The 27,620-nt window shown below is 56.9% G+C and overlaps 11 protein-coding genes across 11 annotated transcripts; 5 read left to right on the forward strand and 6 right to left on the reverse strand.

Moving 5' to 3' along the window:
- Positions 1-68: 68 nt before the first annotated feature.
- On the forward strand, positions 69-942 carry MKK02DRAFT_42349 (uncharacterized protein; the record flags this gene model as incomplete). The annotated part of the gene is made up of 5 exons (XM_053091944.1): positions 69-347; positions 410-466; positions 533-577; positions 626-800; positions 857-942. 5 exons carry the CDS (start codon positions 69-71, stop codon positions 940-942), a joined length of 642 nt encoding a protein of 213 aa, XP_052947745.1.
- Positions 943-1,251: 309 nt separating this feature from the next.
- MKK02DRAFT_42350 (uncharacterized protein) lies at positions 1,252-3,528 on the forward strand (the record flags this gene model as incomplete). The annotated part of the gene is made up of 13 exons (XM_053091945.1): positions 1,252-1,453; positions 1,509-1,529; positions 1,605-1,855; positions 1,910-1,982; positions 2,041-2,197; positions 2,253-2,347; positions 2,399-2,483; positions 2,531-2,560; positions 2,615-2,709; positions 2,764-2,854; positions 2,903-2,994; positions 3,058-3,196; positions 3,255-3,528. The coding sequence occupies 13 exons, from the start codon at positions 1,252-1,254 to the stop codon at positions 3,526-3,528; spliced, it is 1,605 nt and encodes a 534-aa protein (XP_052947746.1).
- A 372-nt stretch (positions 3,529-3,900) lies between these two features.
- On the reverse strand, positions 3,901-5,821 carry MKK02DRAFT_35981 (uncharacterized protein; the record flags this gene model as incomplete). Its single annotated transcript, XM_053089320.1, has 7 exons — positions 3,901-4,162; positions 4,222-4,341; positions 4,397-4,448; positions 4,500-4,740; positions 4,796-5,230; positions 5,279-5,673; positions 5,725-5,821. The coding sequence occupies 7 exons, from the start codon at positions 5,819-5,821 to the stop codon at positions 3,901-3,903; spliced, it is 1,602 nt and encodes a 533-aa protein (XP_052947747.1).
- Positions 5,822-7,560: 1,739 nt separating this feature from the next.
- Positions 7,561-8,680, reverse strand: MKK02DRAFT_31505 (40s ribosomal protein s3ae-a (s1-a); the record flags this gene model as incomplete). The annotated part of the gene is made up of 6 exons (XM_053088311.1): positions 7,561-7,629; positions 7,688-7,792; positions 7,839-8,168; positions 8,215-8,327; positions 8,414-8,561; positions 8,666-8,680. The coding sequence occupies 6 exons, from the start codon at positions 8,678-8,680 to the stop codon at positions 7,561-7,563; spliced, it is 780 nt and encodes a 259-aa protein (XP_052947748.1).
- Positions 8,681-9,674: 994 nt separating this feature from the next.
- On the reverse strand, positions 9,675-11,032 carry MKK02DRAFT_22769 (armadillo-type protein; the record flags this gene model as incomplete). Its single annotated transcript, XM_053086624.1, has 6 exons — positions 9,675-10,033; positions 10,082-10,168; positions 10,222-10,414; positions 10,484-10,591; positions 10,640-10,906; positions 10,973-11,032. Coding segments are annotated over 6 exons (1,074 nt in total), but the record flags the coding sequence as incomplete, so codon positions are not given.
- Positions 11,033-14,753: 3,721 nt separating this feature from the next.
- MKK02DRAFT_31507 (uncharacterized protein) lies at positions 14,754-15,966 on the reverse strand (the record flags this gene model as incomplete). The annotated part of the gene is made up of 9 exons (XM_053088312.1): positions 14,754-14,947; positions 14,994-15,087; positions 15,155-15,235; positions 15,279-15,374; positions 15,427-15,495; positions 15,548-15,618; positions 15,668-15,837; positions 15,904-15,909; positions 15,959-15,966. 9 exons carry the CDS (start codon positions 15,964-15,966, stop codon positions 14,754-14,756), a joined length of 789 nt encoding a protein of 262 aa, XP_052947750.1.
- Positions 15,967-16,241: 275 nt separating this feature from the next.
- Positions 16,242-19,728, forward strand: MKK02DRAFT_42356 (uncharacterized protein; the record flags this gene model as incomplete). The annotated part of the gene is made up of 12 exons (XM_053091946.1): positions 16,242-16,281; positions 16,330-16,386; positions 16,441-16,593; positions 16,727-17,506; positions 17,702-18,091; positions 18,148-18,313; positions 18,365-18,629; positions 18,683-18,872; positions 18,922-19,104; positions 19,160-19,359; positions 19,405-19,499; positions 19,551-19,728. 12 exons carry the CDS (start codon positions 16,242-16,244, stop codon positions 19,726-19,728), a joined length of 2,697 nt encoding a protein of 898 aa, XP_052947751.1.
- A 473-nt stretch (positions 19,729-20,201) lies between these two features.
- Positions 20,202-21,029, reverse strand: MKK02DRAFT_42357 (uncharacterized protein; the record flags this gene model as incomplete). The annotated part of the gene is made up of 3 exons (XM_053091947.1): positions 20,202-20,225; positions 20,269-20,466; positions 20,694-21,029. 3 exons carry the CDS (start codon positions 21,027-21,029, stop codon positions 20,202-20,204), a joined length of 558 nt encoding a protein of 185 aa, XP_052947752.1.
- A 453-nt stretch (positions 21,030-21,482) lies between these two features.
- MKK02DRAFT_35985 (nucleoside phosphatase family-domain-containing protein) lies at positions 21,483-23,663 on the forward strand (the record flags this gene model as incomplete). The annotated part of the gene is made up of 3 exons (XM_053089321.1): positions 21,483-22,682; positions 22,710-23,188; positions 23,234-23,663. The coding sequence occupies 3 exons, from the start codon at positions 21,483-21,485 to the stop codon at positions 23,661-23,663; spliced, it is 2,109 nt and encodes a 702-aa protein (XP_052947753.1).
- Positions 23,664-23,831: 168 nt separating this feature from the next.
- Positions 23,832-26,790, forward strand: MKK02DRAFT_35986 (MCM2/3/5 family-domain-containing protein; the record flags this gene model as incomplete). Its single annotated transcript, XM_053089322.1, has 12 exons — positions 23,832-23,836; positions 24,034-24,295; positions 24,400-24,549; positions 24,600-24,775; positions 24,838-25,081; positions 25,133-25,334; positions 25,382-25,611; positions 25,662-25,736; positions 25,791-25,940; positions 25,994-26,199; positions 26,250-26,378; positions 26,424-26,790. The coding sequence occupies 12 exons, from the start codon at positions 23,832-23,834 to the stop codon at positions 26,788-26,790; spliced, it is 2,196 nt and encodes a 731-aa protein (XP_052947754.1).
- Positions 26,791-26,955: 165 nt separating this feature from the next.
- MKK02DRAFT_35987 (Mss4-like protein) lies at positions 26,956-27,541 on the reverse strand (the record flags this gene model as incomplete). Its single annotated transcript, XM_053089323.1, has 4 exons — positions 26,956-27,178; positions 27,236-27,281; positions 27,337-27,415; positions 27,479-27,541. The coding sequence occupies 4 exons, from the start codon at positions 27,539-27,541 to the stop codon at positions 26,956-26,958; spliced, it is 411 nt and encodes a 136-aa protein (XP_052947755.1).
- Between the last annotated feature and the right edge of the window lie 79 nt (positions 27,542-27,620).

Genomic DNA, 27,620 nt, shown 5'->3' on the forward strand with positions numbered 1-27,620 from the left:
TCAGCTTCCAGTCAGGCCAGCAGAACTCTCGGGCCTAGCGAAAGTAGCATCTTTTCCGCCGCTCAATCATGTCCCGCCCTGGCAAATCCAACCGCCGCCCCTCTTTCCCCTCCTCAGCCGCCCCTGCTGTCCTCAACAACATAGATCAGCCGGCATCCGCCTTATCCAAGGGCGTCGTCCCGAGTATAGCATTCGTCAAGCACGGCAAATACATTGCGCTCGGCTCGGCCGGGCTATGGTATACCGGCTTGATACCCCATGCGCGGGGCATACTGGAGAGCAATATGGCCAAGGGATGGGCGGGAAGGCTGTTGATGCTGGCGATAGGTCTCCATGGGACCACTGTGGTGCGTTCTATCGACTAGTATATGCCACGGACCAGGCTTTGGGAATAGAGCTGATGCTGCAGGCTATCTTCCTGTATCTCGTAGTTTTCTTGCCGTGGCTGAGAGGTTACATTCCAAATGTGCGTGACACTACTTTAAGCAAGTGCAGCTGAAGAGATAAGCGAGGTGATAGGCTGATCATACAGTATCCTCTCTGGCAGCAGTCCGCCCGACTCCGAATCATCGTCCCCGTACGTCTCCTTCGCGAAACGTGGCACACCTCAACCTGACCCTAATAGCTACTCACCTCCACCATCCTCCTGGGCTGGACAAGCTTCGTCATCTCCCTCACCCAGGCAGGTGATCGCTCGGTGCTGGGTGCCCTCGGTGACGCAGTCAAGGCTGTCGGTGAGGGGGATAGCGCCCGGCTTAGAGCTGAGAGCGGGATGGGTGTCTGGCGGGCTATGGCAGGATGTAAGTCTGCAGCTCTTAGCTAAGCACGCAGGCGAACGACCGAGCTGATGACTCAGCTACGGCGCTATATGTCCTTACTCTCGGCGTCTTGGGCTTCATACCCATGCCAACGAATGTGTCCGTCGGCAAGAAGAAGGATTAAGTTAGTCGACTTGATAGGGCGAGTGGTCATTCCGTATAATAGTCGGTCATGTTGCTCTACCATAAGCATAGCCTGTACCATAAGATAGGAGCTCGCTACAGCCATGATAGTCCTTATCTCCTAGCGCCTGATCAGAGCGCCCGCACATAAGCTTTTCGCCATGGAGCTTCGAGTGACATCATCGACACGTTCCTCGGTCGACGCGCCCAATTCGTCTCTTCCAAGACTCTCCTTTCTTTCCTCCAAACAACTCATTCCTCATCCATCATCCTGACTTCAACTTGCTCCTCGGCGCCATACACCAACGCGATGGAAGACTCACCGCAGCGCGGAGACTCGTACTTTGATCGCGACCCCGGAGAATCCCCGACTTATCTGTATGAACGACCTCGGTCGTCCTCGTCTGCTTCGTCTCGACCTGGGTATTCGCGCTCGAGCTCGTTTGGCAGCTTGATGCCCATGATGGATCGGTATGGGGAGGAGTGGGGAAGCGGGGCTTCTACATTGCTCGGTGAGCTCGCGAGCCATGACGGGTCACGGTGGAAAGGCATAGCTGACTCGAACAGACGTCGTCGAGACCTTCTTCGGTATGTCCTATCATGGCTCGTACAGAGCCAAACGCTGGATCACGATTGGCTGTCAGATAAAGAACTGACAATCAGACTCCCGACTCGACCTCGTGGGCCGTCGCCTCAAAGAGCAATCCGCCCGCCTAAAGACCCGGACCCTCGAGCTCATCCCGAAGGGTCTCCGTACGCCCGGCGGTGGCGGTGCTATTATACTCGATGACCTCGGCCCGCGTCTGGATCGCGATGGAGGAGTCGGGCCTGACGGTCTCGAAACGAGGGAGAGCAGGGAGAGGAGGGGTGAAAAGTATAGGAAGGAGGTGGAGAGGGAGGTTGAGCGGATCAAGGTCAAGGCGAGTCAGAGCAGTTTTGACAAGGCGAACTGGAGCTGATATGTTCAGCTAGCTGCGAAGGTCACGCACCTTTCGGGCACTTGGAGGTCGGCTCAGATCGTCCGCACAAGGGAAAAGTTCTGTGAGTCGGTTTTCTCGGTCAATATGCGGTACCCAGAGGATATCAGCTGACTGATCAGCCTTCTTCTTCGGTGTCTTGTCCCTCACCTTCTCCTGTATCCTCTTTGGGTCTGCTAAAGAATGGCTTCCGTTCGCCTACACCGTCCAGTCCGCCTTCTACCTACCTACCAGGATATGGTCGTACAAGCGGAAATCATTCCACTACTTCCTGTTTGAGTGAGCTAATTCGTCCCTCCAACTGTACGGGCAGTAACAAGCTGACCATGAATAGCTTGTGCTACTTCGTCAACGTGCTTGACCTGGTCTGGATCTGGCTGTTCCCGAGCTCGACTAAACTCTTCATTTGCTGTTACCTCCTGACAATGGGTCAGCTAATCCTTTCAGGTATAAGAGAAGGACAGCCAGCTGATCAGTCAGGTCCTCTAGCTTCTGCGATCATTACATGGCGCAACTCGCTCGTCTTCCACTCGATGGACAAGGTCACCAGTCTCTTCATCCACATGTAAGCTTCTTCCACGATTCGGACGATGGCCAAGCTGATCCATGCAGGTACCCTCCACTGGTACTGACTGTCATCCGGTAAGCCTGACGACCTCCTTCTCGCTCCTTGGGTTTTGCCGCTGATCCGCATAGTCATTCCTATGTCGACGCAGAAACCCGGTATCCCGGTCTTGCGCACATCGGCGACTATAGCTGGTGGAAGCAGATCCTGCTTGCTGGAGTGCCATGTAAGCTGGCTGCTCCTTATGCCCCCTCGATAGGCACAGCTGATCCCACTCAAGACATACTCTGGCAAGCTGCATACTATAAGTTCATCTCGATTGACCGGAAGTCCAAGATCGAGTCAGGGCAGCGACAGAATAGCTTCCACTAGTCAGTTGCCTTGCCCGCTGAAGATGGGGTGTACAGCTGACACCTCAGCTTGCTCAACGATAAGCGTGGACCGATCGGAAAGGCGCTCAAAGGCATCAAGCCTTCCAAGCGAGAAGAATGGTTCATCTTTGCTCAGCTCAGTATGTCAATGTCCTCCACCCTTCTGAACGCTCGCGAGACACACATTTGCTGATAGGTCGCAGTCTACTCTATCGTCTTCATGATCCCCGCCGCGGCTTTGTACGTCCACTCGGCCACTGCCAGCGCAATCTACCTATCCGTAATTTTTGCCGCATCGGTATGGAACGGAGCGACATTCTACGTTGAGGTGTTTGGCCGCAAGTAAGCTGGATTCTGCTTTTGCTTGCCTAGTAATGGACCGCAGCTGACGATTCGCCAGATTTGAGCGGGAACTCGAGAAGCTCCGAAAAGAAATGGAGCTCGCCTCAGCCACCGGAGCCCCCTCATCCACGCACTCCTCCTCCAACCCTTCCACACCTTTCGCGGACGGCAGAAATGGCGGAGGGGGATATCACACGGACGGAGGCGACGAGCTCGCCAATAGTCCGTTGGCGCTGCCGAGCGCGGGACATGCGCAGGATATGGAGGTGCCGGACTTGACGCTCGAGAGGGCGGTGGATGAGGTCGATAGCGAGGGGAAGAAGTTCCAGTAGCATCTAGCGCTTAGCTGTGCTTTAGAGCTCCATGATGCGATCAACTTGATATATCGAAACACTCCACTCATTCATGGACACCAACTACCGCTACCTATCCTCCTAGGACAGGCAACGAGGTACTGAAAGGGGACGGTGAGCCGAACGAGCCAAGCGCAGCCCCCTTTGCCTTTCAGTGACTCCCACTGATAGGACGAGTATCTGGGCAGTGTTTCTATATCATGCTTTCATATTCATACACTACAATTGACATCATGACGAAAGACACTACTGTATACTGCTATCAATGCGAACGTCATCCAGGCCTATCCTCCCCTGAAATGCCATAGAATAAGGTGGAGGAACAGGGATTGGGAATATGGGTAGAGAAGCTCAAGCCTCCGCCTTGACGGCCACCTCGACAATCTCTCCCTCGTCCAGACTCCCAGTGCTTCCTCCGCCATTAGCCGCGGGCGGGCTCGAGGCCATGGCCATGGGCGGCTGCATGCTAGCGGCGAGGGCGGCGTTGGTTTTGGCTTCGGCCGCAGCGATGGTTTGGGCGATAGGGTCATTGGCGGGGTGAGGGTGAGGGGAAGGGGTGCTATCCGAGACGTTGCGCATACTGGAGGCGCGGAGGCCTGGACCGCCCGGGGTTCTGGCAGATCAGCTGTAGCTCCATAGAACGAAATGGTTCGAACGACAGCTGAAACTCACCCGGTGCTTGCTCGTGGCGGGTTGGCGCAACGGTCCTTCCCGAACGAGATGCGAAGGGCCGAGTAGTCAGGGTTCTGCTTGACGCCCTCAATGGCGCTCTGAGCAGACTGGATGCTCATGCTGCCTCGTCAGCTTCTCCTCTTCCGGAGGACAAAGAGGGAGTAGCTGAACATACAAGTTGATAAAAGCAGCCCCCTTCTCCTTGAGGAAGTTGATCATTTCAATCTCTGAACTCATCAGCTCATACGCTCCTTCTCTTCTCTCTGTGAAAGACTCACCCCCATACTCTGCAAAGTCCGCCTTGAGCTTCGCGTCCGTAAAGACCTCAAAGTCCGGGATATTCCCGATATACACATTCCGGCTCGCCCCGCTCTGGATCGCCTGAAGGAGGGCCGAGGGGAGACTGCCCGAATGTTTGCCCCATCCGACCTTGAGCTTGCGCGTGTTGATGGTGAGTCCGACAGAGTTGGCGTGGTTGTAGAAGCTCATGGCATTTTCGGCGTTGACGAAGGTGACAAACTAGATTGTCAGCTCGCTGTCCTTCCACAGTGCTCATAGGAAACCGCTAACTCACAGCACAGTTCTTATCCTGCATATGCTTGAGCTGCTGCAGCTGTCCCCCTCGGATATTGTTACACAGCTCCTCGGTCGTCGTATCCGGGTGTATGTTTCCGAGGTAAACGTTCCGATTCCCCATCTGGCTGACGGCCATGGACGGATCGCCAAATCCGCCCGTCATCGGCGGGAAGCCGTTGCTGGGGAAGACGGGTGATCCGAAGGATGGCGTATTGGGAGCGGAGAAGTTGCTGAAAGAGGGCGTCATGGGTGTGAAGGATGCGTATGGTGAGCCGGGGATTTGCGCGTGTTGCGAGTGGACAGCCGCCAGAGCCTGTTGCTGAGCCATCTGGACGGCAGCTTGCTGGGCCTTGGGAACGTATGCGCAGCGGTCTTTGCCGTAGTTAACGCGCTTGTCGGTCCAGCCGGCTTGGAGGGGGAGGTCTTTGACGACCTGAAGAGTGAGCTTGGGGTCGACGGAAGCAAGCGCGGGCCAACTCACCTTCATAGCCGTGGCGATCCCCAAGAAGTGCACAAACCCGATATTCTTATCCCTAACAATCTTGACCTGATCGATCGGTCCGAACCGCTGCAGCTCATCCCGCAGATCCTGCTCCGTCGTCGTATCCGCCAGATTACCCACAAAGACATTCCTCGTCGCCTGCTGATTGGCAACGGCGACCTGGACGGTAGGGGCGAGTTGACTGGCCTTGCCCCATCCAATCTTGAGCTCTTGGCCGTGGAGGGCGAGCTTCTTGACTTGGGCGTCGGCGTGGAAGGCGGCGGCGGTGGAGCCGTCGAGGAAGGAGATGAAGACGCAGGAGCGCTCGGGAAGGAGACGGACGTTCTCGATTGGGCCGAAACGGACGAGGTTGAGGAGTTCGTCGACCGAGGCATCTACCATGTCAGCTGGGGCACTAGACAAGGGTAGGGGCCCAGGCAGCTTACCGGCTGGAAGACCACCAACGTAGACCGTCCGGCCGGTCGTGTTGCCCGCAGCTGCAGCAGCGGCGGCTGCGGCAGCAGGACCATAGTTGCCAGTCATAACGCCTGGGTTCATCGATGGCGACATGATAGGCGAGGCGGGATATGGCTGACCTGTTAGCTCTGTTCACAAGGCGTGGTCAACCCAGACAGCTCACCATATTGTACCCCATGTTGCCCATCCCAAAGTTCATCATCCCCATGACCGGCGTATGGGGGACATTGAGCCCATTACCCATCCTCCCGGGCACAGTTGGGGTCGCGAGCCCGCCGGTCCCCGAGAGCATGGGTCCCATGTGAATGGGTGACGCCATTCCCGATACGCCGGCATTGAAGAGGGGCTGGCCGGGTGTGAAGGTGCCCGGGTGGTGCTGGTGCTGATGGTTGATCTGGAGGGCGGGGGATGACATGATATTGATGGGGGAGTACCGGGCCTTCTTGGGAGGGACGTTCTCGTATGCCCCCTGCGTCTGCTGCGAGGGGTCAATGATGGGTGCGGCGCCGGTGAGGGGGTTGTTGGGTAGTCCTGGGACGTCGAGTGCGCGCTGACATGTCAGCTGTGATCGAGTCTCAGAGGGCCGAGGCTCGCAGATCCGCTCAGCTCACCTTCATGTCGTCAAAGTCGTTGAAGCCTAAGCCGGGACTAGCGAGCGCCCCCAGCTGCTGGTGGTGCGCGTACAGAGGGCTGTCATTAGGCATTCCCATTCCGATAGAGTTGTGGACGGCATAAGCGCGAGGTAGGTGCGCGGTAGGCGTACCCAGGTTGATGTCGTAGGAGACGTTGGGGTTGTGGGTGGACGAGTCACGCAAAACCGAGGAGGAATGCGCCATGGCGAGCGAGGAGGAGCACCGCAGGGGTATGTCAAGCAAAGCAGGAGCAGGGGCAAGCAGGTAACAAGACCGATCAAGACAGGTTTGGGTGTAGTTTGTCAAGGGAAGTAAGACGAGGTTGTGGTGGGCGATAGGTTACGTGGTAGAGGAGTAGTATAAGCGAATAGCTCCTGCAACAAGAGGGAGGCGGCGGTGGGCGTAGGCTTTCTATGTGCAAGGTAGGTAATGAGGATGAAGGATGAAGGGTAGAAAAGATACCCACGACGACAGGCTGAAGGTGTATTTAAAGTGAAAGGGGGAAGGGGGAAGGAGGCGGGCAGGAAGGGTGTCGTTGTTAGGCGTGAGGGCGTGAGGTGTGTCGTGGTTGGTGCTGATAGGCTGAGCTGACTCGCAGTATGATGTTATCGCGCCCGCCCGCCCGTTTCGTGACAGTGACAGTGACAGTGATCGGGTACCTGAAAAGAGCAGTAAGCGATGGGTGTCTCACTATGAAATGGGGAGCCAAAGCTGACCGCGAAAGCCAAGGGGTGTAGGATGTCTCACTCACCCTTGTCGTGGCGGAGAGCAGAAAGTAGAGATTGAGCTAAATCGAAAGCGTGTCGAGAATTGGAGTAGATAGGATGCTCTTGGCTACTAGGCCTTGTGCTGCTGAAACGAACAAGAGGTAGTAGTAGGAAGTGAAGGATAGGATGTATATATAGGTAAGAGAAGCTCGAGAAGCACAGCTTGACTTTGCTTGAATTGGTTCAGTTGCGCGGGAATCTTTCAGCGCGTCACGGCAGACGCGATCGGACACGTGCCAAGCAGAATCGCAGCACCAGCAGTTGCCATGGCCAGCAGCACCATCCGAGCGAGTAAGTCCTCCTGTACCGCTTCCAGGAGTACAGTCCAGGCAGACTGGCAAGCTCCGCATTACTCTCGGAACATAGCACAATCCAGGTTTTGCCAAAGTATACATCCCAAACTACCCTACACCGACGCAAGTGCTTCAGGCTCCACAAAGTCGCCGCTCTTGACGACCTTTGCTCCTGTTGCGGCCTGACATATCAGCTGAAAGCCCTAGTATGAACAGTATGAACATCGCAGCTGGACTCACATCAGTGGCCTCTCCGTGTTGCTCGAGGAGCTTGGACATGTCGAGTTTAGGTGTCTTGAGGATCTTGGCCTTCCGGACGTAGACGTTGTGGAGGGGGTAGATACCCTACCAAGTCAGCTTGTCCCACATGGAAGAGAAGGTGGTAGCTCACCTTGCACGCCTTCTCAATCTCCCGACCAATCGACTCTGGCACAAACTTCTGCACCAACTCCTTGAGGTCGCTTCCCTCCGCCTCGCGCTTCATAATCTCGACCATCTTGGCCCGGATCTCCCTGACCTGACTGCCCTGCGCGTATGTCGTCTTCTTGACCTGGTTCGCCTGACGCTTGGTGAAGCCGATAGCGAAGAGTCGGAGAATGTAACCGTCGGATGTCTTTACGTCGACATTGGCCTCGATGAGGGTCTGCCATTTACGGACAATCGACCGCAGCTTGTCGGTCGTGAAGTCCATGCCGAAGAAGGAGGTGAGGCATGACTTGCCCTAATGGGGTCAGCTATGGCTCTTCTGGGTAGAAATGCCAACTTACAGCAACATCCTCGACCCTCAGCTTGATCTTCCTGAAAGACTGCTCCTGGTCGTTGTTGAGCTCGGCGAGCGACACCTCGAGCACACGGCCCTTCAGCGAGTCGTTGGCATTCTCTGCGCCCAGTCAGCCCTCGTTCCCCTCATCCCGCCATCCAAAATCTCTTCCCCGCTTGCTCCATCCCGAATAGACAACCACTCACTCAATCCCTGCGACCTGTTGACGAGCGTCTTGCCGACCTGCTTGACCTCAAAGAACCCGGGGGCCTTGATGTCGTACCAGTCCTTCCTTGTGAAAGGGTCGACCACCTTCTTCTTGATTCCCTTCTTCCCCTTTGACAGGCGCTTGTTCTGGATGGATCAGCTCCTATCCCCTTGCTTCCTCGTAATCCCCCTCCATCTCCATGCTGCTCCGCCTGGTCCTCCTCCTTGCTATAGATGAACTGTATGCTCACCTTGCCGATCGCCATTTTGAGTGTTGGATAGAGAAGATCCACTAGCTGCTGCGAATTCACTCTCTACCCACCCACAGCCAGCTGCCACCGCGGAAGCGAAATTACGAGAATCGGCGTTATCTAGACCGGAGTTATACAAGTTTCAATTTCGCGAGGCACAACGATGTGGCAGTTCCGCCGGAAAGAATAGGCGTGACGTGGCGACATTCCTCGAATGTCTGAGATCTCAAGTGGCTGGCGGTTGCTGCTGTTGCCTTCTGCTCAGTGCGTGACCAGTGCTTGGCCAAATCACAGAGCATCGCCCCATGCATTTGAGCGACCTGTGCTTGAGAGCTTCGTCTCTAAACTGCATACTGATTCTCGATACTGACCATGCATTGCCGTCCGCGTCGTAGATATCAAGCTGTACTGACCCACACCTTCCACCCTGGCTACGACCGACCCTTGAACATCTGCACTTTTGAGCATACCTATCTATCCTGAATTTTCAAGCATCTCGTCCTATTTCCACTTCCCTTGCCTCCAGCCCTGTCCCTTCCACCCCGCTTTCTAGCTCAAAAGATCGATCAAAACCTCGTCCTTACCCACCCCCGGACTCTTCGCCCTCTCCTGCCCCTTGACTTTGCCGTCGCTCAAGCCCACCTCCCTTCCCCACACCCTATCCGACCTCGGCGGGGCCGAAGCCGTCGGCCTCAGTCCCCTCCCCGCTCCTAACGGCTCCGCCGAAGCCGAAGCCGTAGTGATCTGCCCGCTCGAGCCGCCAGACCCACCCGACCGAGACAAAGACAGGTCCGCACCGCCCGCAGTGGTCTCTCCGTCCGTCTCGGTTCGCGCATCGTCATCGCCGTCGACCTCGGTAGCGTCCGAGTTGACCCGGCGGAGGGGGTTGAGGGGAAGCTTGTGGTTTGGCGTATTGACGAGTGTGGTATCTGCCGAATCGCGCAGCAAGGCGGCGGGGGTGATGGTGAACCCCTCGGCCTGCATGTCGTTGATGATTTGGTCGAGACGTTTACCGGGAGGAGTGTGCCGGATGGTGTTCATGAGGGGAACGAGCGAGTCCAGGAGCTGTGACGTCAGCTAGTAGGCCTTCTACAGCAGACAAAGGGCCAAAACTTACTTGTTGACGCTGAGCACGCTCGGCGGACTTGAGGCATGTCTTAGCCGTCAGCTTTGCTCTACCGGATTTGGTAAGATGATAACTCACCTGGAGCACAAAGTTGGCAAAAGGATCCCGGATGATCGAGTGAATACGGTTCGACCCGTCCTCCCGGATAGCGACCAGCTCATACACCAACTCGCGCTTGTCATCCGGCTCGGCATGCAGGATAGCCTTCTCGACAATGTTGGACGCGAACTTGTGGCAAGATACTTTCTTGTCAGCTACACTCCTGCGCGGCAGTGGAGTCCATAACTCACACGTCCAGACCTGACCCTTGATGAGCTGAATGACCCTAGCGCGGTGGTCTGGCCCAGCAGCGATGATCATACTCTGCACGACATAGTCTATCTCGTCAGCCACAATCGCGTCAGCCGGAATAGGAAAGCCTGATACTCACTCCCAAAAGCATCCTCGATGAGCCGCTTTGCGCACCCATGGAGCTCTTCCAGGAGCTCAGCCTTGTGGCCGTCCGGAAGGTTCTCGACCGCTTTCTGGAGGACGCGGCATCCGAATGCGTGCACGGAGAGCTCGAGGGCGTGCCCGGCGAACGCATCAGGAACGGACTTGGGCGGGTCGCACTGGATGATACGCTGTCAAGTCAGCTCGTACTCCTCCTGATAGCAGCAGTGAGGGAGATCGAGCGGACTTGCCTGGATGACATGGTTGGCGTTCGCCGACTTGACGCAATCAACAATCTTGCCGTCCAGCTCAGCGATGATGGACAGCTTTTGGTCCTTCTCGACCCGCTCCAGGGCCTTCTGGACCACCTGTTCATCAGCCTTATCATCCCCTTCTTTCCAGTAGGTCAAACTCACCCTGCACCCATACATCTGCATAGAAAGGTTCAACACCTGCCCCCTCATCTTCTCGCCCAGTGCCCGGACCTGCTCCGCCGACCCAAAGTCAAAGAACTTCTGGATGACATAGTTGCCAAACACATCAGTCATGAGCGTGAGAGCGTTGGGGAGGATCTCGGCAAACATGGTGCCCCGCTCGTGCTCGTTGGCGTGCTCGAGCTTGGACTGGATGAGTCGAGAGCCGTGTTGGTCGCCCGAGAATTCGATGATGTGACCGAGGATTTCCTGTACTTCATCAGCTACTGCTCAGGCCTGCATTCTTCCCACCTGGACAAGAGGAGAGAGACTCACGTTCAGACCCCAATTCCGGTCGGTCTTGTTGAGCCGATAATCCTCCAAAAGCGCTGATCTCGGCTGATCGTTAGGGCGCCTCGGCCGAGGTCCGCCATTGCTGTGATACCGAAGCGTGGGCGCGTACTGTGGTGCAAAGTGAAGAGGGAGCAGCGGCTGGAAAGAGGGGGTATTGGGCGTAAAGTGGCCAAAGGCGTTACGGGGCAGGGGAGCTTGCGAGAGGGGCAGGGTATTCGGGTTGGGGCTGAAGTTTGGGAATGGGTTGGGTCGGAGGGGATTGTGCGGGCCGGATCGAGGGGCATCGAACTGAGAGTCAGCTTTGACTTTTGATGGGAGATGCGAAGCGAAAGGGGACTTACGACCGACTTTTTGCCTCGCTCGACAAAAGCACCATTGTTGACGGGCCAGTAACCATTAACACCATATCCCCCGAAGCCTTGCGGAGGGCTACCTCCCCTCCCATCCCCCATCTTGCCCTGACCGCGCTGTCCGCCCATCCCCGGCTGATGCTGGTGCTGCTGCTGGGACTGCTCGATCCTCATCCTGCCTGCATCCGCCGGCCTGAAAGTCCTGTCGATCTGGCTTCTCGGCTCGTCGCCCCTCAGACCCCTCGCCTGGGGGTGAGCATGCCCGTCCCGCCTATATCCCCCTCCGCCGCCGCTAGCGCCGAGGCTGACGAGACCCCCTCCCATGCCCTGGATCTGCGATCCGCGCATCGAGATTGGGACACCATCGACGCCGACGCCCAGACCCAGTCCGAGCCCGACCGAGGCGTTGGCTCCAGCAGCAGCCGCTGCGGCAGCGCCGTACGGGTCCGCCTGGCCGTACTCGAATTGATTCTGGAGCATGCCAGCCATATCGCCCGGTAAGGGCGGAGCAAAGCCGAACGCCGCATGGGCGTGGCCATGGGCGTGACCGTGGGCGTGGCCGTGAGGGTGGCCGTGACCGTGGGTGGAGGCGACAGAGTGAACGGGAGAGAAAGGAGGCTCGAGCTGACCATTGATGGGGACGAGAGGAGTAGGGTAGAAGTCGTAGATCTGGGCAGGGTCTGGATAGGCGAAGGATCGATTGGAGGTCCCGAGGCTGGGGGTGTAGCCTGTGGGGTTGGGGGAATGATGGCCTTGAGGATGAGGGTGGGTGCTGTTGGAGACGGGAGAGAAGCGCTCGTCGACGTGAAGAGTCGAGAGGCGGCCGGTGATCTCGGCGGAACCGTCGAGATGGTGGGATTGGGAGTCTGTCATGGTGCCGGAGAGGATGGGTGATGTGTAAGTGAGGACGAACCGGAGGGGTCCAAAGGGTAGAAGTGCAGGAGTGATGAAGTGATGGGGATCAATCAACGTCGACGACACCAACGCACGCGACGCGTCTGGACAACAACAGAAAGGGAGCGCTGTAGATACCTGCACAGATTATACCTGTGACAAGATAGAGGGGAAGGAGGGGTAATGGAACAATAAAGACAGTAAGACAGGAAGATATATGGGGTAGACAAGAAGGGGGAGAGGGGAAAGGGAAGGGAGGGGAGGGGAAATTTCGAGCGCCTCTCGCTCGCCGTTGCCGCGTTTGCTTGCGTTGTACCAAACCTTGAACCTTGACGAGTAAAGAGAAGCTGACGCCGCTTAGATCAAAGGCAGGGGAAGTACGGCGTCTTAGCGGGGGCGGGGCAGATGCGGCTGCTGACTGTGTGTGTCGAGGAGGTGGTCACGAGGTTGATTGGACAGGCACAAAGACTGGGCTGAGCTCGGACTGTGACGGTCGAGAAGGTAAGGGTGGGGGAAGGAGATAAGGCCCAAAGGAGGGTGTCGAGTGAGGGCTCCTGTGGATCTGGTTAGCTTGTCTATCGAAACGCTGCAAGGTCCACCTTGTCTCCGGCGCCGAGGTAAGATGGGACGGAGCTGGTCAATGGTAATGCTTGTGAGTGACCGTGCTCGGAGTGAGCACCATCAGCTATCCATCTACCATCTACCGAGGTGAGGCAAGGTTACGGACGAGATCAATACCAGGTCCGACGGCACACACACACTCCTCCCCAACCCTGTGTGCCCATCGACGCGAGATCTCCGCCGGCCCCGCGTTTCACATACGCGTAGATGGCCGTTCCAGATAATTTGGATGCCAACGCAGCGCACGTGCCTGTGATCGCTTGGGAGGATGATCGATGATCGGGCGCTGATCGGGCCCGTCATCGTGGCCGTCACGAAAACAAGACCGGGATGAGCTGTTCATATCGTGGCTCCGCCGCGGCGTCAGACACGGCCGGCTGAGGTCGAAATGCCGTCACCTTAGGAATGTGGCGGAGTGGTGTGAAGTGCTAGTGAGGTGGCAGTGTGACGCAGAGTTATCTTGGGCCTGGGGCAAGGTGGTGACATGATGAGAGCCTTGCGGCAGACTTATGCCTACATAGAACTTGGAGCGATGCCTCGGTGTCGGGCTCATAACCAAAAGTCAACCCCGGGCGCTTGAGATGAGATGGGTAGCCTGTCTGGTGGCTCGGTCACATATGTTGCGAAGCCATGTAGTCATATGGTATCCGCGATGTGGGTGATCGTCGCATGATACGGCCGTACTGTCGCTTGTTATACCTGGGAGCCCACCCTAGCAAGTCCGCCAGTACCGAATCAAAGGAGTCGATGATCGGCGTCAGGTGTAATCTAGATTCCAGGCTCCGTATGCTGCTAAACGTTTCAACAAGCGAGTCCCAAGCTTCTGCGCCGACGCCGCCCGCGAGCAGTGACCAGGGTCCGCGCGCGCGGGCGACACCCCTATCCTCGACTACCCGTGCCTCTACATGGCTGCTACTGAAATTCCTTTGCGCCGTGAAACGCCACGAACATCATCCGATGTCAATCGCAAAGCGCCCGCCATCCTGCTCTCGTTGCGTGATCAGTTGTGACCGCACCTCCATTCGGTGGTGCGCTCGCCAAGACTGCCCAGCTGGGATATATTCAGCGCGAGTCTTGCCCCGACCCTCGTTCCTACATCATACTCGATCTACCTCCGGACATACCTTGCAATCCTTCTAGATCTACCACAGATACTTTGCAAGGCCATCCGAAGCAATCAAGATGGCTGAATTCACCTCGTTTACATGGTCGTTCATCCCTACCGATGACCTTCAGGTCTCTCAAGGCGACTTCCCCGGTGGTGCAGAGCAACATCCCTTCATCAGGGTCTGGCATGCGGATACTGGTATCGTCGTCGTCTTCTGCGACCATCTCCAGGAGGTGGTTGCACGATTGGGGGATCTCACTGATGTGGCTGGAGACGCCGACTTCGAGGGCACGGTGCAGCAGACAATCACTGACGAGTTGAATGGGTCCGGCCAGGACACAGACAAACTCGAGTGGCAGGTGGGTACGTACCAGGAAGGAAAGTCGTACATTTGAGCAGCAGAGAAGGCAGGTTATCAGAAGGAAACGCGTATGATACCGAATCTGTTCTGAGGAGCCCAGCCCATGAATCCATACATGCATCACTTTTGAGCCTCGGCTACACTGAAATACGGCTTGACTCCACGATACTGCATAGCTGGCCATGCGGCTGATGTCAGCGGATTTCGTTCAACTTGTCCAGTCTCGACTTGTCAACAGTTTTGTAAGTCCATAGTGAGGGGTGAGCCGCGTACAGCACTGTCCATCACAGCCACGTCCGTTCCGCCTGTCCGCTCTTGTCAGTAATCCATGTCAGCTGAGACTCGGAATCCTCAGTCGCAGATATCATCCATCACCAATGTACAACCACCTTCATCCCTCCTGATCTTTACCACCTTCTGACCATCTCTCTAATTCCCATAGATACTCAAGCTCTTCATCTCCTCCAACACCCCCTCGACTTGCGAGTCCAGCGAGCCATTCGCGTACTCATCTCGGATATTATCGTTGAAGTACCGCTGAACGCCCGAGAGCTTGTCGTATCCTTCTTGGGCAAAGGCGAGCTGGCATCGGATCATAGCCTCGAATGAGGGGTCAAGGTAGGCTGTATCATCAGCATGCGTGTGGAGGAGGAGATTGTAGGAACGTACGGATACGCAGATCGAGAAGAAGAGGGAGTTCGGTGATTAGCTGTTCGTTGATGATGTTGTAGATATCGCGGGCTTCGTCGTGCTCTGCTTGAGCCTGCGATAGTCAGCCAGGGCATCGCTTGAGGTGACCAGACCAGAGATTTCGAAGGATAAAGACATACCCTAGGCAGCCGTGTCGTGTCCTCTACCGGCTTCTCAACTAGCTTCTTGACCTTCGCGCGCGCAGCATCATAGTCCGTTAACTAAACTGTCAGCTAAGACCACGCAGTGTTTGGAGCCGCTGACCTTATGACTCCGCTTATCGATAGCTGCGTTGATACTGCCATAGTACGAGTTTAGCTTTCCGACTGGCTCGAGAACGGTCGTCCTGAAAGGTGCGTCCTGGCGTGTTAGCAAGCTCAGCGCCGATGATGAAAGAGCGGGTCGGGCTTACCAGTTCTCTTCCTACACCTACGTCGAGCTCATCGACCGCCGCTTTGTACGCATGTCCCGCCATAGCGCCCTATCCCGTCAGCTCTCATCCCGTAGTCCCACATGGGCCGGAGTAAGCTCACATCGCTGGCACGGTCGGCGGTGTAGAACAGCGATATGGTCTCGGCTATCCGAGTCTGAGACGATGCCATAGCTAGCATATCAGCTTTGCCTCGCACTTTCTTGAGAACTCAAAAGCTCACCTCGCATTGCATCAAGGTAAGTCTTGGCGTCCTTCTGCAGCGCATTCGTCTCCTTCTCCATCGTCCTGTAACGCCCTTCCTCCTCTGCGAATTCTCTGTCGATGGTACGATCCACCTGACCAGTCTTCTGCATGAGCGTCGTCCCTGCTCGGGACGCTGCTTTCTTGAGGCTGCATCGTTAGTTGAGTCCGACGTGGACACATCCCGGTCGAGAGTGTTGATCTGCGAGGACTCACCCTCCCCTGTTTTGATCAGCTTTATTCTGGCTCCAAAGGATGACATGCAGCTTACCAGGACATGCTGTACGAATAAGCTTGGGGTGAATAGAGGGTGGTAGAGGTGATGATGAGGTAGATGTCAAGAGGTGGACGTTCACACAGCTGCGGCTGCGAACGGGACCCGGGACCGGCTCATGCTAAAGCCACGTGGCCTCCCACCGCACTATGACGCTTCGCTTCGCCGCCAGCGACCAGCCATCGCGTCGCAAGGTCCATATCTGCTTTCCATCTCCTACCTCTATCCAGCAACATACTACCTACCCTTATCTACCAGATAGTGAAGAGGACGCAGCGCAATGTCAAGACATAGATTTGTGAAGAACATGGATCTCGACGGTGAGTGGCTCGCTAGCTTTGAGGGCGATCACAAGCTGATGTCTCCAGCCGAGATGGCGGACGACGATTCAGAAGATGAGTCCGGTATGACCGCCGAGCAGAAGGGTAGGTCTACAATCCTCTCATCTGTTAGAGAGACATAGGCTGACGCCTCACTAGCGCAGATGATCACCTCGATGCCGATCGCAAAGGCGATGCTAAAAGACGTCAAGCCGCCAATACCAGATGATGCGATCGCGGACTCGCTCTGGCATTACTGGTTCGATGTGGAGAAGGCGGTACAATGGCTCAAGAAGGACTGGGAGCGAAAGGGTGAGTGCCTCCATCTAGATCCATCATCCTCAATTCCATCTTTGTTCGAAGCCCCCACTTGTTGTCCCTTTCCTGTTTCCTGGCTTTGGTGCACATCACCCGCAGGATCCTCGAGCATCGGCTGAGCTCGCAGGACTGCCGACACCACCATATCTTCGGCCATCACCCGACGAGGCGCCCCGACCGAGAGCCGCAAAGCGGGCTCGGCTCTCGAAGGAGTCGTCTCCACAACCCCCTCTCACCGCCCTACAACGCCTCTCCATATCCCGCAAAGACCCGGCCACACCTGGCAAGGCTTCGTCTTCGTCCGCCCTACCACAGCCAGCGGCGTCTACTCCGCCTCACGAGAATGGCAAGCCAATGTCCAAACTGGCTTTGCTGGCGCAGAAGCGGAAAGAAGCCGCTGCTCAGGCTGCTGCCGGCGCTTCCTCGGCGACGGCAACTCCCACTTCTACCCCATCCCGGACCATTACTCCCTCCACGCCCGACGATATTCCCTCCTCCGCATCCAAACCCCTTTCCAAGCTCGCACAAAAGATGGCAGCGGCCAAACTTGCACGAGAGCAATCATCCACCTCCACTTCCACCCCCCAACCACCCTCATCTCGACCCCAACCTATTCCCACACCGGCTGGAAACGCGGTCGAGGACGAAGAGATGGAAGAAATCGTTTACACGCCACCAAACGCCCTCTTCCCTTCCACATCACCTACCAAACCCACCCGCACATCCCCCTTCTTCAATATCATCACCTCTACCGCTGCCACCCGGCTGTCGGACGAAAAGCCACCGGGCTCGGCTTCGTCAATGCACCTACCGGTGGTGCGCGATCTTGAGCAGATGGAATTGCGGATACGGAACGCCTTTGCAGCTGCGGAGAGCCCGGACGACGTTGTTCTTCGCGCGAGGCAGGGTCGCGCTGGGACTGGCGCTTTGGCGTCCGCCCCGGCAGTGACTACTGGGCCGAAACGGGCTTAGCCCTGATCATGCATACGCTTGACATGCAATTCACCTCACATCCTTTCTGCCCTTCTTTCCCTTCCACACCCCTTTACTGCTGTTGTTTCCTGGCTTACTACCTCTTCACCCAAGCTGACACTCCCCCCAGCCGCAAAAGTCAATCCGCCCACGAAATCCGTCTCTCAACCAGGCAAGCCCCGCACCCAGGCCGCCGCGGTCGCGGGCTCGTCTATAGGAATCGGCAAGACCGTCTCTCAGCCCGGCACACCCCGGAAACCAAAGGTCGCCACCAGTACGAACGGGTCCGCCGGTAGCTCCAAGACCAATACGCCCAAAGCCTCGGCGGGGATCAATCAGACACAGCAAGATCTGGCGGGTCTGCACATGGATGATGAGGCGGATGAGGCGGAGCGGGAGCGGGAGAAGGAGAAGTTCAAGGAGAGGGCGGTGCTCAGTATGAAGTATGAGGAGTTGGTAGCTAAGGTGAAGAAGGATGAGGCTGAGTCGGGAAGGAAGAGTCTGAGTCTGATCGTTGTCGGTGAGCTATTGAACTTGGTCTAAGGGCTGGTGAGACTTGCGAAGCTGATACGTCAGGTCACGTCGATGCTGGAAAGTCTACGTTGATGGGCCGGCTACTGTATGAGCTAGGCGAGCTGTCGGAGAAGGAGAAGACGGCGAATGAGCGGGGAAGTAAGAAGGTCGGGAAGGGGAGCTTTGCGTTCGCATGGGGACTAGACGCCCTAGGGGATGAGCGGGATCGGTGAGCTGAGACCTTGGAGCTGCGAAGCGGCTTGTAGCTGACCTTTGCCAGCGGAGTCACAATCGACATTGCTACCACCCACTTTCACACACCCCATCGCGCCATCACGCTCCTCGACGCACCCGGCCACAAGGACTTTATACCCGCCATGATATCAGGAGCGGCCCAGGCCGATGTGGCGCTCATGGTTGTCGACGGGTCTCCGGGGGAGTTTGAAGCTGGCTTCGACAGAGGTGGACAGACTAGGGAGCATGCTTGGCTGGTGAGGAGTCTTGGGGTGAAGGAAATCATTGTGGGAGTGAACAAGTTGGACATGGTGAGCTTATCAACGTCTCTCCTTTTGAGTGCTGGCACGAGCTGACCAGGTAGGTGTCCTGGTCGCAAGATCGATACGACGAGATCACGGCCGCTATGAAGCCATTCCTCGTCTCTGCCGGTTTTAGCTCCAGCAAGACCACCTTCCTCCCCATTGCGGCGATGGAGGGTGTCAACATCCTGGAGCGGGATGAGCCGCTCTTGAATGCCTGGTACTCTGGGCCTACGCTTATCGATACCCTTGGTCAGCTCACAATCTCGTGTTGGACAGGGGCATCAGCTGACTTTAGCAGATAAAGTCGAAGTGCCAGAACGCCCATACGAGACCCCTCTTCGAATACCAGTCTCCAACGTCTTCAAGGGCCAAACGGCCGTCGCTTCGGGCGTAGCTGTCTCTGGGCGACTGTGTAGCGGTGTCGTACAGGTTGGGGATAGGATAAGGGCTGTACCAGGGGATGAAGTTGCGAATGTCCGGAGTGAGCTTTCTTTCATCTCCACACGACGGTGGTGGATACAAGGCTGACAGGATAGCTATCGAGGTAGACGAAGACTCGGCACCCTATGCCGTAGCCGGCCAGAATGTCACCCTCTACCTCTCAGGCATAGATCCGATCCACCTGTCCATCGGCACTGTCCTCTGCCCGACGTCGCTCCCGGTCAAGCTGGTATCGCAGTTTACGGCCCAGATCTTGGTGTTTGATCTGCAAACTCCAATCATCGCTGGTGCAGCTGTAGGTACTGATTTCGTGGTGGACCAAACAGAGCTGATTGATCAGGTCGAGCTGTTCCATCATTCCATGAACCTCCCGGCGAATATCACCAAGCTGATTTCGATCTCGGAGAAGGGGCAGGTCATCAAGAAGAACCCAAGGTCAGTTTCTCATGCCCTTCTGACCTAGCGCAGATTCGTGCTGACCGTCAGGGTACTGCAGAAAGGCACGACCGCCCTCGTTGAAATCACACTCCGGTCGTCCCCCAACTCATCTAGGCCAGCTACGATCCCCCTTGAGACGGCGGCGGACAATAAGGAGATGGGTCGGGTGTTGATCAGACGGAGTGGGGAGACTATCGCGGCTGGGGTGGTCATGGAGCTTGTCTGATCTAAGTATCGAGACCGGGGTGGACTACGTTGACCTTGCTTGCGTCTTGCACGGTGGGCGGCTCTGAGCGATTGGGAAGCAACCTGTGGGATTGACGAGAACGTATGCATGTAGTCCACTCTTTCAACAACGGATGGGCGATTCTGCTGCCTCCGACCGTGAGACCCGCCCAAGCCGAGTGCCGTAGGCCTGGCCGACAGATGACGTTGAGCTGTCAAGGACTGGGTCTTTGCGCTTGGCGAGTGTATCGCCACCGGCTCGGACGCGGTCGGGTGGGGGAAAGATGACCGGTTCGTAAGTCCCTTGGAGTGGCAACAACAGGTGCCAACCTGGTTGGCCTTGACGATTAGCGTTGATCCGAGTCTGAAGGGGAAGCCGTTGAGACCGCTCTGGGCAAAACTCACCCAGTACAATCTTATCGATCGATCTCAAATCCAGTCTGAATCTTACACCCACTGGGACCGATAAGCGCATCATCCATAAGCGACATTTTGCTCCTGAAGCGTCAGCTGAGCCCGCGCGCAGCCTCTTCGAGCTCACATGGACAAGGTCACCCGCGCCCGTATCAAGTCCCCGCGCTAGAACTTTCCCACCATAGACCATGTCTTCATAACACCACCCCCCTTCTCCTGGGACGACCTCCTGCCCCAAGCGTTTCACAGGGCGCCCACATCCCCCACCCGGAACAGCGAGCCTTGGCGGTGTCGCGAACTCGATAGTCCCGCCGGAAATAACGTGCTGAGTACATCAGTACTGCTTGCCCTGCAGGACTCAGAGATGATTTGGCTCACCATACGCATTCTTAGCCAATGCACACACTCGTGCGTCACCTCGATCGCAAGAAAAAACAGTTGGGAACGATAGTAAGAAGTGGAGCGGCGGTGAAGGTCTAGGGTGCGGCCGCCGGCCTCTATCATCTCAGAAATAAGCTGGCGCGTCTCTCAGTCCTTCCTGCTTAGACTCACAGAGTGTTTCAGGTGTATGTGATGAGGCCATATCGCCCTGGTACTTCCCCAGTCATCCAAAGACATCGAAGAGATAAATTGAGGCTGGTTGTGGGACAGAAACCCCCTGATCGCTCCTCTGAGCAGCGTGACGTCGCCCGGCAATTCCCCTGCATCTGTATCATCCCACTTCGTCGACAGCATGACTACCAGAGCCTCCACACTTCGTTCAATCAAGAGGATACGCCGGGCCAGCGCCCAGGCCTCGAGCAGAAAAGTCATCTGGGAGGGGTCGTTGAGCAGGCCGAGGTAGCCGTCTTTGTCGCTGAGGAGTGGTGGGTGGGTTTGCGAAGTCATTTTGTAGAGGATAAGAAGCTGCCGTATGTAACGATTCTCTGTGGAGTATCGCTGCGGCAAGGCCAAGGTTATGTATGTGTGTGTACGGTGGTTCAAACGTTCCTGGGTGGGCGGATCGGCCAGTGGTCTTGACATTACGCATATGTCGCGTTTCAGATTTGAAGTTGCCGAAAGCGGCAAGTACTGCGGTGGGGACTTGGAAACGGGGACGCGCCAGAGCTGGAAAGCTTGAAAGCTAGATCTTTCACATCATTCCTATAGCTGATAAGCCGACTCGACACCTGCTCTGCCTTGTTCGTGAGTCTGTCAAAGGCACAAAGAGGTAGATGCCCCTGTCGACTTCCCGTTGTCCTCGTCGCGTCTCCTTTGACCTCAGCACCTCGCTCAAAAAATATCAAGACTTCCAACTCGAGCTAATGTCCATCAGGCTTGATACGATCCTCTCCGCATTGCATGCCTCGCCGGTCCACCAAATCTACATCAAAAGAGCCATCACTCGCTCGCTCCCTCTCAACTCCCCTGACATCCTCACCAGACTCCCTCGCGTCGAGCACCACCACCCGCTCTCCCTCACCCACACCTTCCGCCCACACCCCATCTTACACCGATATCCTCCGCTCGACCATCCGGCGACGCCTGAGCCATTCCACATCCTCCGGACCTCCTCGAGACTGCGCGCCCGAGATGTTCGGTTCGCGCAAGTACACCCCTCTTCCAACTTCCGCCAACCAGCAGCGGCGGCGAGCCGGCGGCGGTCTCACCGCATGGAAGCGGTGGGCGTTGATCGGCGCAACAGTGTCGATCTTCATACTCCTCGGTGTCTCTGTCGCGTCGAGGCACAAGATTGCCGAGGAGTATTGGCCGGCCGAGACGTACACTCCAGACCTGGACAAGATGCCAGGTCAGGATGTAGACGAGACGGATTACTCTACCCCGCCGTTCCGGCCGCCCTCAGTCGCGGTCGGGTCGCCGGATGATGAGAATGATGTGCAGGACGACGAGGTGATGCGGATAAAGCCTATCGGGGATCTGTCGAGTCACGTGCACGACGATCCGGAGGATGATGAGCTCCTCGAGTACCCCAGTACCGAGTCGAGCCCGCATGATCCCACGGCGGACGCGGCGAAGGGGGCACATGAGGCGGACCCGGACTTCTCGGATATAGATGAGGAGATGGACGAGGGGGAGGAGGGCAAGGCGGCAGAGGCCAAGCTCGGAGGTCTCCCCACGTCGTTCGAGACGGACTCGAACCCATCGGGGAGCACAGCTTGTACGAAATCCCACTCTACGACACGGCCCATCGTCCAGTACGCCCTAACCATCGACGCCGGGTCGACCGGATCCCGGATCCACGTCTACAAGTTTAACAACTGCGGACCCTCCCCTGCGCTTGAATACGAGACATTCCTTTCCATCAACCCTGGTCTCTCCGCCTATCCCCGCGATCCCACTGCCGCGGCCGCCTCGCTCGATCCGCTCCTGAAAGAGGCCGAGCGCGTCGTCCCCAAGTCAATGTGGAACTGCTCGCCTGTTGAGGTCAAGGCCACAGCGGGTTTGCGTCTGCTCGGGACAGACCAGTCCCAGGCAATCCTGGACGAGGTCCGGAACCGCCTTGAGACCAGCTACAAGTTTGTCGTTGCGTCCGAGGGGTCCGTAGAGATCATGGAGGGCAAAGACGAGGGCGTCTATGCCTGGATCACGGCCAACTACCTCCTCAATAAGATCGGCGAAGGCGCAACTAGCAAGGACACACTGGCGGTCATGGATCTCGGCGGAGCGTCCACACAAATCGTCTTTGAGCCGCGCTTCCCCGCCGCTTCGGGCCAATTGGCGGAGGGCGAGCACAAATACCTGCTCAAGTTCGGCGGAAAGGAGTTTACGCTTTATCAACACTCGTACCTCGGCTACGGGCTCATGCGGGCGCGGCGATCGGTGCACAACCTCGTCGCGCATTTGTGGTCTTTCGGGCGAGGCGAGGTAGACTGGGACCAGCTGGATGAGAAGGTGGTCGTGCCGAATCCGTGCTTGACGTTGGGGTCGACTCGGCGGGTCGAGCTGGACCCGCAAGGGAGGAAGGCGGTCAATGTGACGATGCACGGTGGGAATGGGAAGTTTGAGGCGTGCAGCAAGTTTGTCGAGCTGGTCATGGCCAAGGACGCGTAAGTCTTCAGCATCATAGGGTTGGTGACCGGCTGACTCTGCAGTATCTGCGAAGTCCAACCCTGCTCCTTTGGCGGCGTCTACCAACCCTCCCTGCTCGACACATTCCCCCGCGGCCAATTCCTCGCCCTATCCTACTTTACCGACCGCATAAAACCCCTTCTCGACCCCTCATCCCCTTCCTCCACACTCACCATCTCCTCCCTCAAGACGATGGCCCAGGACGTCTGCGCCGGCCCCGCATCCTGGAAGAAACGATGGTCCAAGAACAAGGCGGCAATGGAGGAGCTCGAAGGCAGGCCAGAGTACTGCCTCGATTTGACCTTCATGCACGCCCTCCTGGGGCTGGGGTACGAGCTCTCTGACGAGCGGGAGTTGATGGTGGAGAAGAAGCTGAGGGGTGTGGAGTTGGGATGGGCATTGGGAGCGGGACTGGCGTTGGTCCAGAATGCCAAGTTGACCTGTACGGCTTGAGCTATAGAGGGACGAGGATCTGGGTTATCGGGATATCTTTTGGTTAATATAGATGGAGGCTGTTTATACATATACATCATCATGCATCTCTGTGCAGCTCATGAGGCCTACATACGGCTCTATCATCCAGCGCACAGCCAGCCCCTTGCCACTTCCAGCGCTTCCCCCATGCCGTAAGCTGCTTGACGCGACGAGACGCGTTTTCCCCACCGACGCGTCTTCAACTTTCGTTCAATTTGCCTATATCCCACTTGCTCCCCTCCTCAACCCTTCCCAGCTCGTACAACCCCTACAGACCTATCTCAGAATGGTGGGTAGCCTAAGAACTAGCTGTGCGATCCCCTCGTTTCACAGAGCTGACCCCTCAGAGCGGCTTTGATCAAAACCGAGTCTACTCGGTCCAAGTTCTCGCGGGCGACCAGCCGCCCGACTCGCCGGCCGAGATCGAGCGGCTCTTCTACGACTTCCTCAGTGGGTTCCGAGTCGGCGGGGAGTTCGTGTATCGGGATCGCCTCCGGTCTTCCTTGCTTCTGCACCACCATACCCTCGATGTGGATCTCCGGGACTTGGTCGTTTGGAATGAAGAGCTGGCGCAGAAAGTTCAGGAGATGCCGGGGGATATGATACCGCTGGTGAGTCATTTAGTGCCATGCGATCTCGCGGAAGAGGGCGATGAAAGGGGATTAGGTGGACTGGACGATATCGCGGAAAAAGCAGAGATGCTGACGACGTGCAGGTCGAATCTGCCCTTCTTCGTCTTGCTCGCCAACTGCTCAACCCCACCGGAGCAGAGACTGGAGGATCCAGCTCAGCGGTGGAGATGGTCCCAGATATGCAAGTGACTATCCGGAGCGGGATGAACCTGCTGCAATTCCGTGACTTGACTGTAGGTCGAGATGAATGGGCTTGGAAAGTTGGAGTCAAGCTGACATCCAGGCCAACACCCTTACAACCCTCGTCCGGCTCCCCGGGATCGTCATCAACGCCTCGCAGCTCACTTCGCGCGCTACCGAGCTGCACCTGCAATGTAAGGCCTGTCGGAGTGTCAAGAGCGTCAAGGTTTCGAGCTCTATTGGGGGAGAAAAGTCTGCGCTGCCGAGACGGTGTGATGCGTGAGTCCAGCTGCGCTTTGCCTCTTCCTCCCACAGTCTCGAGGTTCTGGCTGACGCACCAGACCCGCACCGGAAGGCCAAACGAAGGACTGCCCCCTCGACCCCTATGTCATCCTCCACGATCGCTGTCGATTCGTCGACCAGCAGTCCATCAAGCTACAAGAAGCGCCCGACATGGTCCCCGTTGGAGAACTGCCACGGCACATGATGATGCACGCCGAGCGGTATCTAACCGGAAAGGTCGTACCTGGATCGAGGATTATCGCAACGGGTATCTACTCGACCTTTGCCCCTTCTGGAAAGGGTGTGAGTTGCCAAGCGCACGATCAAGTCACGGAGCGGTAACTGACAACGTAGAAAAACACCTCGGGAGCGCCGGCGCTCCGTCGACCATATCTCCGCGTGCTGGGCATCGAGCTCGACACCTCCCTCTCGACCTCCCCCGGGTCTCGTGCATTCACCCCTGAAGAAGAGGAAGAATTCCAGCAGCTCGCCAGGAGCGAGGGGCTGTATGAGCGATTCTCGTCGTCGGTCGCTCCTTCCATCTTTGGCAATATCGGTCAGTGCGCCGACTGATAGGATAACGAGAATAAGCTGACCAGGCAGATATCAAGAAGGCCGTTACCTGCCTGCTCTTTGGCGGGTCGAAAAAGCTTCTCCCGGATGGCGCCCGCCTTCGAGGCGACATCAACGTTCTTCTTCTCGGAGATCCGGGAACGGCCAAGTCGCAGCTGCTCAAGTTTGTGGAGAAGGTCTCGCCTGTAGCGGTGTATACGTCGGGCAAGGGAAGTTCGGCAGCTGGTCTGACGGCTTCGGTGCAGAGGGACCCAGTCTCGGTGAGCTCACTCGTGACGAGCATGGCATATTATAGAACTAATGAGATCAGAGAGAGTTCTACTTGGAAGGAGGGGCTATGGTGCTCGCTGATGGCGGTGTGGTGTGTATCGACGAGTTTGACAAGGTGAGCTGCGATGTATAGATGTGTTCGTCAATCACACATAGCTGATTAGTGCAGATGAGAGACGAAGACCGAGTGGCCATCCACGAAGCGATGGAGCAACAGACCATCTCGATCGCCAAGGCTGGTATCACTACCATCCTCAACTCCCGGACAAGTGTCCTGGCAGCCGCCAACCCAGTTTTCGGTCGATATGACGACATGAAGGTGAGCTAGCATGCCCGCCAGTTCAAGAGAGACCAGTAGCTGAATTTCACCAGTCACCGGGCGAGAACATCGACTTCCAAACCACCATCTTGTCTCGTTTCGACTTGATCTTCTTGGTGCGGGACGAGCACTCTGAGGCTCGGGATCGTCTCATCGCCAAGCACGTCATGTCGCTCCATGCGGGATTGGCGGGTGTGACGGAGGCAGCGGGCGAGCTGGAGATCGATAAGATGAAGCGATACGTTGCGTATGCCAAGTCGTGAGTTGCACGCTGCAAGAGGAAGATAGAAGCGGAGCTGATCAGACCAGTCGTTGCGCACCTCGCTTGTCTGCTGACGCAGCGGAGATGCTCAGCTCGCACTTTGTCGGCATCCGGAAACAGGTCCAGCAGGTCGAGAAGGACAATGACGAGCGGTCGTCGATTCCGATCACAGTCCGGTATGTGCATTCTTTTCTGCACTTTGGATCAACGCTGACGACTAGTCAACTCGAAGCCCTCATCCGTGTCTCTGAGTCCCTCGCCAAGCTCACCCTCTCCCCATCAGTCCAAGGCCACCACGTCCAAGAAGCCCTGCGCCTCTTCAAGACCTCCACAATGGACGCGGTCTCGGCCGGTCAAGTGGACGGTATGGGCCGCACCGAGCTTCGAGACGAGATGGACAAGATTGAGAAGGAGCTATTGAGGCGGTTACCGATCGGGTATACGACGAGCTACAACTCGCTCGTCAGGGAGTTTACGGGGCAGGGTTACAGTGTACACGCGTTGGATAGGGCGTTGTTGGTGCTTGAGCGGAGGGAGACGCTGCAGTTCAGGAGTCAGAAGAAGGTCGTCGCCAGGGTGGGAGTATAGAGACGACGCGAGAGGGTAGGAGGTATGGCTAGTGGGCGGAGAGATCATCTTGTATGTTTATGGTATACTTTTGGGCTTCCGAGCGGCTGGAATGCTGCAACTGAAGTTGTTAAATCGCTACATCACTGTACTGGCACTGACTGGCTACTGACTACTGACATCCCTCTACTTCTTCTCATCCTCCTTGAAGTTCAACGAGATACCGTTCACGCAGTGCCTCTCGTCGATCGGGTTCCCAAACTTCTCCCCCTTGAAGACGTGTCCGAGGTGTCCGCCACAGTTGGCACAGACAATCTCGGTCCGGGTCATGAACATGGACCGGTCCTCGTGACGGACGACAGCGCCTGGGACGGTATCGTAGAATGCAGGCCAGCCGCACCCGGAGTTACTGCGGGGTCAGCCAGTATTCAACGGTATGTATGGACGACGTCAGGTGTCGGCTTACAACTTGGTCTTGGAGGTGTATAGTGGTGCGTCACATCCGGCGCACGCTGTACTGATCAGCATGTGCACATGAAGAGGACGCATGGGGGATACCAGACATACTGTAGACTCCCTCGTTGAACGTGTGGTCCAACTTGGACGATCCCGGCCGCTCAGTGCCCTTCTCTCGCAGCACCCTAAACTGCTGAATCAGCATGTTGCCACTTGTAGCTTCCAACCTCATTGGACGTCGCGTTCAGCTCACCTGCTCGGGACTCAGAATCGCCTGCCACTCCGAATCGCTCTTCTTGACTGGGTGGTCCGACATCTCGTTCGATTTGCTCGCGGAAGTACCAAAGAGCGCGAAGGGTAGTGTGAAGCCTGAAGCTCGTACGGCGGGGTTGGCG

This window comes from Dioszegia hungarica (genome assembly GCF_025882075.1).
Source record: "Dioszegia hungarica strain PDD-24b-2 chromosome Unknown MKK02contig_6, whole genome shotgun sequence".
In the NCBI taxonomy this organism is placed as follows: Eukaryota; Fungi; Basidiomycota; class Tremellomycetes; order Tremellales; family Bulleribasidiaceae; genus Dioszegia; species Dioszegia hungarica.